The following is an 8,330-nucleotide window of genomic DNA, read 5'->3' as shown; positions in this document are numbered from 1 at the left end:
GTCTGTAACTCATAACCAGTGTTTTAGCAGTTTCAAAACACATTAAACACATGTAAAGTCATGGGACAGCATTCCTGTAACACATCCCTATTCCCACACCAAGAGGAGGAGGAGGAACTCAACACCACACTCACATCCCATTGACTTGTGGGAGGGAAAACACAGAAAGAAAAAAACCCAAAAAAATAAAACAACCATTTGTGCCAGCACACTCCAAACAAAGTTCCAAGACTACTGCTACTGAGGTTAGCAATGCCTGGGGCTGGGGAATGGGAGCTGAAATTCCAAGTCCTGCAAGCTTCATCATGAAACTATCACGGACTTCAGCTCTGCCCAATCATATCTGAAAGCATGAGAGACTCCAGCAGACATGACACTCTTGAAATACAGAACTTTATTTAGAAACTGCTTAAAATAGAAAAACCCTGTCAAGAAAAATCCAAGTCAAATATGGTTTCTCAGTAAAATGGAGTTTTAGGGCAACAGAAGTCTAAAAGGCCACAAGAGAAATAGCACCACTGCAATTTTAAACAATGGCTAGATACTTGCATTTTTGGCATTCACTGAATTTGGGTTTTTCTCTGAACTTCACAAAGATTCATGCACTACACAATTACCATAAAATGCTCTCCTACACACATTTTAGGACAAGCTACCACCAGAAACAAATGAATACAAGCACAACAGGACTGATCAATCTCAGTAGTGAAGGGGGGTCAGAAGTCTTGCAGGATCTTGCCAAACACAACAGTAATGAGGGGCATGATAGAAAAAAAGGACAGTTAAGGAAAGTATTTTAAATATTAATATTTAAGTTAGTCTCAGTACTGTATTTTCTGCAATAACATTAGCTCTGTTAGCCAGCATCTTTTAGTTTTTACCCCAGAAGATTACTGAACTGGCAAGTGTCATTACTAATATGCCCTGGTTCAAAGGGGGAAAAAAAAAAAAGAAAGCAGACAGAAAAATATCATCCTCATGTGCTCAATTCACTTTCATTCAAAGCCAGTTGCACAGTGCCAGTCCTGTTACAACTACTGGGTGTACTCAGCATTCCTTGGGATGGGAAAGGGAAAAGTGAGAGAACAGAAGGGATTCCAACAGAAATGAAAATAAACAGAACAAATAAAAACAAGAGCCAGAAAGAAAAATCACTTCTGAAGGACATTTTAGGCAGTAAGACTGTGTGCCCTTTGCTTTGTTTTGCTTTTCTTACAGAAAACACAGTACGTTTTGGCAAAGCCACAATGCCACAGAAAAAGGCTTCAGCACTCTTCAAGGTAATTTATGTGTCTCAGCTGTTCATACTCCCTCTAATCTTGTGACAGGCAACGTTAAGGCCCATTTCATCGAGAACTAATCACTTAGTAAGCAGCTTTACATAGGAATGGAGTTTTGTTTTAATAGCCCCTTTTGAGCACTTGCTGACACAGTGAGACTGCCATGCAAGGCCTCTCAGACAGCAGTGAATGGAGTTAAACAAACGTCTACCCCAATATGAAGCACATAAAATCTCCCATCACATTACTTCAATTTGGCATATGGAAGCATATTTTAAATACTCTTAAGGCATTTATTATAATTTCTGTTCTGCAATTTCACATTAACTCAATCTTTCTGTGAGTCAGTCTTTAATTTCTCTACTGCACACCGCCTTAGATACAAAAAGAGTCTTCCCACAAACCAGTGTTTTACCAGCAAACCATTCTGCAACAAGTTCCAAATATTCAGCCTCTTGCTCCCTAAATATACCACCTCGATGTGAATACTGCTCTGCTACAGCGTGAGAAAGAGCTCCTAACTCAAACCCACTGTAAAAGTGAAACTTCCGCAAAGTGCACTTTAAGAAGAGGTACTTTTTGCTTATGAAAAGAGACCAGTGAGTCCTCTAAGAATAAAGTGGAGTATTTTACAGTTAAGCACATGATCTGGGGCAAAGAATTCTGATGTTGCTGCTCTGCTGGTACAGTATGTGGTCTGTTAATACTCTTCTTGTTCCTCCTGCGGCGCTCCTTCGTCAGGTATCACAAAGCCTTCCTGAAGGGAAGAAAACAAGTGCTTTAATGAAAATCTGATGTCAAACCAGTTCCTGGCTACTCTGTAGGTACTTTTTTTTTCTTCTTACTTCAAGTAAGACACCCTTAAGTCACTGTTTACAGTGTCAAGATGTACTACCAGAAGTATTTTCCTCATCTTTGATCTATCTGTTACATACTACTCATGAAAGGTGTACCTTGTTTGCTGTCTGACTATAGTTAAATTATCTGATGCTTTATTACAGGAAAAAGCTAGGCCATAAACCTCACAGGGAAAAAAAAAAGGTAGAACTAGAGGGAGGACTGGAAAGCAAACCAGCTTCCAATTACAAGGGTAGGAAGAACTCTGCAACCCAGTCTATAACAGATTACTTACATCTGTGGCATAAAGAATTTCCACAATCCTCTGCAACACTGGATCATTCTCCCCTTCATTCTCCTGGCAGATCAATTCAATGTTCCTCAATTTGCCAAAGTAGAAGTCTCTCTCCTTCTCCAGATCTTCAACAGTAAGTTTCAATGCATTGATCTGCCAAAGGGCATCAATAATAATTATATCCAGAGACAGAATTCCATAGGATCTATGCAAAAGGGGTGTCCCAAAAGTTCTCAGAAGGGTGTTGATATGCAAAGCACTTCAGCAGTAACCAAGATATGGGGGAGGGGGGACTGTGACAGGAAGAAAAGGGCCATTTCTCAGATTTTAATGTCACTGCACAGCAAGCATCCAGTCCAACACACACAAATCCACTTGGAAAGACTAAAGGCTGATTCCATGAAATAGGTAAAGCACTGACTGCGTGCAGTCCTCTCTGCTAACACATTCTTTCATGACAACTCTCCTGCTGACAGCAGGTTCAGTTGTGTTGCACTCTGGATTTCAGTGAAGGAGCAGCTGCTCATAGCTCTGTTGGAATGCTGGGAGAGCTGCAACACAGCTGTGGGAATACTTACAAACCCTGCTATGTGTGACACAGCCCACACTGGGGTGAAATGTCTGGCCACTCGTGTGCTACAGGAGGGGGTTTGCTTCATCAGGAGAGGAAGACCATTATAATGAAGGGTTCCAATTAATTGATTTTAAATGAGCTGATTCACATCATTTTCTTCCATCTGCCTGACCCAGACATTCCATGGTACAGGAAAAACAAACCTGCACATAACTCTATCAAGCAGAGGTCAGTCACAGGGCTGTCCTTACACACCTGCTCGATCAATCCCGCTGATTCATCGTCTCCTCCACCCTTTTTGCCCATCCCAGGCCCAGCTCTGGGACCTGCTGGGGTCCTCTGTGCAACAATGGGCCTCTGCGGGGCTGCAAGATAATTCACCAATTAATTCCAATTCTCCCTCCCATAAAGGCACTATCCCCCCTCCAAACATGCTTAGGCATGAAAGAGATTGAAGGTATGTTCCTCCCTTAACTCCATGTAACATGTCCTTTCATTTTGGCACACTTGGCACCAATCCTTGCTGATCTCTCTTTTACAGAAGACTGCTCTTTCTGTAGCCTCCAGACACCTGGGTACTACAGCAGCCTCAGTCTTTGAGCATGGCATCTCTGAAACAAGATGCAAAATACTAGAATCCCATACACTGATTTTAAATAGCAACCCAGTCTTAATTTCCCCCAGAGTTTTTCATGATCTAGATCATCTTTTAACTATTTTCTCTACCTGCACTGCCAGTACCGAGAGATTTCCTGGTTTTGTTCACAACTGGAGTAACAAGGTTTGGTGCTATTGTGTCTTGGCCTTGTCGAGCAGCAACAGGATCGTATTCCTTCCCATCATAGTTTGCATCAAAAAATTTTTTGAACCACTGAACAAATTCAAAGTTGTCCTGAAATTTTCCTTTCACTAGTTTGTCCACAGGAATTATCTGAAGAGGGGGAAAAAGAAAAAAAAATGTCACACTCATATATGGGTAAAGAACCTCTTTGGGATTTTATGTAAAGATTTAGAGTTAATGCACTCAAAAGATATGCAAATTTAATTCTTGTCCAGTCTAGGGAAAATTCCCCTTGACCACAACTATATCAAATAATGGGATTTTTGTAATTATTGGAATGAAAAAACAATCATGCTTTGCCTTTGAGGGATAATTTTAAATAATTCTGCAGCGAAGTTTCTGCTAGACCAAGTTTACAGACAAAACTTCTTCCTGTCCACATGAAGCTGGTTCTGATGGATCTGAACTGACCAACTCCAGAATTGCTACAAGAGCTAAACATCTCTGTCATAGCAGACTCCAGCTTCCCTGGGATGAGGTGTGTAACTAAAGACTTTTAAAAATGCAGAAAATAGTGAAGTTTTGCTAGTAGAGAAAATGTCTTTTCATAAGGCATTTGGAAGGCAGGCTGGTTGTCCAGATGGGCTGTGTGGACAGACTGCACAAGCCACTGTCCCCAAACAGAGACCGACTCTGTGCTGGAGCTGCCAGCCATGGAATGAGACATCTTCTTAAAGAAGGAAAAAGCTTCAACCCTGCATGTTCTGCATCCTACCAAACGCACTGTCTGTAACTATTACCTGAATAATTCCCCCCTCCATCAGCAGAACTGTCAGTCCATCTGAACAAGCTTTTTCACAATTTCATTTTCTCTACTAAAAATCACGGATTTTAATATCTGGAGGCATTTAAAAGCCACGTGGCACTTGGGGACATGGTTTAGTGGTGGCCTTGGCAATGCTGGGGGAACAGTTGGACTTGATGGTCTCAGACAGATTTTCCAACCTTAACAATTATGTAATTCTATACACTTAAGGCAAACCTTATCTCATAGAAATTCCAGTATTATTTTGTGCCACAGAAGTTTCCCACAACTAAAAAGGTAACATTAATCTCATCATTAAGAGCAGGAAACCTGACCCTGGCTGGAGCAAAGCAAAATGTGTCCTAACTGATGTGAGGCCCCCAAGGCAAGCCAAAACTAAAGGTTTTGAGATTTACAAACCAAAATCACACTCTGTTCCCAGATTTATTCAGTTTTAAATCTGAAAGTTCATCCCATCTACATTAATATTAAAAGCAGAGACTCAGTTATAGCCCAGCTTACTTTGTCAACACCCATTCGTTTAAAACCTGCTTGTAGAACCTTGAAGTTTTGAATGTACTCATGTTCCAATTTTGCTTGAAACTTCACTTTCTTGAGTGCTACAGAACCTGGGAAGAGCATGTCCATGAACTGACAGTATGCAGCACCTGCCAAAAGGAAAAGAACATAAATCCTGGGATGAATTAAGTCAGCTCAGCTCACTAACCCTTGTGAGTTTCTTTCCAGTCAGGTCAGCAAACTGACCTGACTCACTCCTCAGTCACACAAGCCCTTTAAAGGCAACAAAGGCAAGAAAACAGGAACCTTCAGTCTCCTTTTTGGGGCAGCATGGCCATAAATAAGCTTAAAGGACCTGGAGAACCAAACTTTTGGGCTCATGACTTGAACTCTTATGAATAAGAGCAAACCTGCCTCCAGAATTCCAAGGGAAAAAGAAATCTAATGAATAAACTTGACTCTCCTTTCTTCATGGACCTCAGCACAGATCTGAGATGTTACATGTGTCTAACAGGCATGTAATCTTCTCTTAACAACACTAATAGAACTAAATCAGAAAAAGCATTATTCTAGAAATTGTACTTAACCATTATTGAAATTGTAATACATTTACCTCCTACAAACAGAAGCTATACACAATTCAAGGTGCTCTCCAAGATAAGAGGCTAATGAAGCTGAATTATATTTAAAGTAGGTCTTAATTAAAGACCCAAAATAAGATAAGTGGTTCTTCCTATTAATTTAAATCCTTCATGTCCTCCAATTCAACACTTGCTGAAGTAAAAGGAAAAGAGAGATTCAGTCCAGCCACAAAGAGTGGACAACCACCTCCATATTTGTAGAATATACACAGTAAAAATAAAAAAAAAAGCGGTTTTAAACTAGATCCTCACTCTGCAGTGATGATGCACAACCATTAAAAGCACAAGCACAACATTCAGAGCATTATTCCCACACCAACACGAATGAATCAAAGAGTAATGGAAACCCTAACCTAAACCATCCAACAGCTACACAACAAGCTGTTGGGAGCTATCTGAAGGCCAAGAAGGAATACAGAAGAGCATTGACCTCTGTTCACCTCAACCACATCCTACAACTGTTCACTCTCTTATCAAGACACTTCGCAGGCGCTCCCACTTTCACCTGCTACCAGAAGACTGATGTCATCCACTGGTGCAAATTAAAAATAAAAACAAGCCAGCTCTTGCTGTTTGCTCCCCACTGTGTCTCAGTTCACTGGCTGCAGAGCTCCAATCCCAACTCAAACACAGAGGACTTGCCAGAAGCCAGGGGTTTGCTCACTATTGGCAGTCAGAGCGGTAAGCGTGATAAAAGCAGAGGGAGCACGGCGTAAGTCAAAGGGCAGGTTTTGTGCATTTATGCAACCTCAAACTGCTGCTGTCACTGCTGCCCTTGCCAAAGACAGCAAAACAAGCTTGGGAACTCCAGCTTCCACAGGACTATGACAGCAAAAGCCACTTCATCCCTGCCAAGGCACGAAGCATTATTGCAGATGCAGAAAAGGGACGTTACTCAGGACATACCACATCAACAGCTCTCAGTCTTTTCCCAAAAACAGGTGAGCTGGAATTCTGCAGAGCCAGTACTAATTATCCTCACTTCAACACAGAGCTCTCACAGCATCCAAGGCTCACACCAATCCCATGCAAATCAACCCTGCACACCACAGGGCTTAACCTGCCTATCTGAAAGCAGACAGTGCTTATCACTTCCCCTCCTCCTGTGTCTTAGGTCTTTAGTTCCCTTACACTTCTTGTGCATCATCTCACTACACAAAAGCCACTACAAATAGCTGCCAAATGCCTGTTACGAGTCCCTTGCTTCTCTGTAATCTTTGGGATTGTTTCTTCCATGGACTCAGCCACAGCCTGTACTGACACTCCAAAAACCTCACTTTTAATTAATTCCTCCTTTTATTTCACCTTCAGTTTCCACATGTCTCCTTCCATGAGCAACACCTTATCTTAAAGTCACTGCATGAGCCAAACTTCCACTTTTCACTGACTGCCTGTTGTAGTTATCCAAATTATCTTGTACCCAGGCTGCATTCTTAGCCTTGGGTTTCTTTCAGCTCTTATTCCACAGACTATTATCTTTTATTTGTTCTTACAAGCCTCCTCCTCCCACACACTCCTCCCTACGATGACACTTGACTCCATTTCTATACCACAGACACTTCCCCTTTCCTGCCTACTACTGTGTATGAGATTCAGCTGTGCTGAAGTTAGTTCAAGCCCAGGTAAGCTGGGCTGACACAGACTGGATGTGCTCCAGGACCAAGAGGAGTTTTGAAGTCCTGCAGATGACTCCACAAGTCACTGCTCTGTCTTCCTCACACTCCACTACTCTTCCAGAACGAATCACAATTGTTTTTGCCAGTTACACTTGTAATACTTACTCTATCCATGAACACTAAGCACTTAATTCCTCATGGGAAAACACCCTCTTCCTCAGAGTCTTTTTTTCTCATTAATACCCATTGCTTATAGCATCTATGCTGTAGTGAGTCATGAGAACGTGCCTTTTCATTACACTGACATTACTGACAACCACTTCAATAACACTCCAACCATAACTGGATCACAACATTGACCACGAATCTGCTCGCACCAGGAGCACAGCTGCAGTAGGGCAGCACAGAGGGTGCAGCTGCACCTCCACAGAACAGGGTGCACATCCCACGTGGAAGTGCCCTCGGGGCGAACCCCCTTACCTGAGCACAGCTGTTCAATCTTGGTCAGCGTCAGCTGCAGAGACTCATTGATCCACGCCAGCATGTCATGTCGGCTCAAGTTATCGCTGGTCACTGAAGTAGAATACACATTCACTGCCATTTTCTGAAAGACACAACCAGAGGTGTGAGCGCCGGGCTGCGGTGGAGCCGCTTCCTTTGGAGCCTTCCCGGGCCACCAGCGAGTGAACGGCCCCGCACCCGCGGGCGGCCAGCAGCTGCGGGACCCTGCGGCACCACCCTGCCGAGGGCTCGGCTGCGCGACTTCCGACCAAAAATGAGCACCCAGGCGCTCACGTGGGAACCGCTGAAAGCAATCACGGCTGCGGCAAGTTACTCATGCCTCTCCCCCGCGCTACCGGGAACGGCTGAAGCGCTTCCTGCGCGGCCACGGTGTCTCCCCGGGGATCCATACCGAGCGGCCGCTCCCCGCCCAGCCCCGCCGGCACAAAGCGGAGCCGCCGGTGCAGCTGCCGCCGGGCAG

At 43.3% G+C, this 8,330-nt stretch overlaps 1 protein-coding gene across 2 annotated transcripts; it reads right to left on the bottom strand.

The window, feature by feature from the left end:
- Nucleotides 1-376: 376 nt before the first annotated feature.
- Nucleotides 377-7,952, bottom strand: MAPRE1 (microtubule associated protein RP/EB family member 1). 2 transcript variants are annotated; one of them, XM_041458256.1, is made up of 6 exons: nucleotides 7,829-7,952; nucleotides 5,095-5,240; nucleotides 3,713-3,917; nucleotides 3,242-3,351; nucleotides 2,413-2,565; nucleotides 377-2,037 (listed from the first exon to the last, which is right to left on the bottom strand). In XM_041458256.1, exons 1-6 carry the CDS (start codon nucleotides 7,947-7,949, stop codon nucleotides 1,981-1,983), a joined length of 792 nt encoding a protein of 263 aa, XP_041314190.1. In that variant the 5' UTR covers nucleotides 7,950-7,952; the 3' UTR covers nucleotides 377-1,980. The 2 variants fall into 2 exon arrangements, with proteins under 2 accessions (XP_041314190.1, XP_041314191.1); XM_041458257.1 differs by having other exon boundaries at nucleotides 3,728-3,917.
- Between the last annotated feature and the right edge of the window lie 378 nt (nucleotides 7,953-8,330).

The sequence above is a fragment of the Pyrgilauda ruficollis genome, unplaced genomic scaffold, assembly GCF_017590135.1.
Source record: "Pyrgilauda ruficollis isolate IOZ18807 unplaced genomic scaffold, ASM1759013v1 scaffold127, whole genome shotgun sequence".
In the NCBI taxonomy this organism is placed as follows: domain Eukaryota; kingdom Metazoa; phylum Chordata; class Aves; order Passeriformes; family Passeridae; genus Pyrgilauda; species Pyrgilauda ruficollis.
Note: the sequence above shows the minus strand (reverse complement) of the source record. Positions and strands in the feature narration are given on the sequence as shown.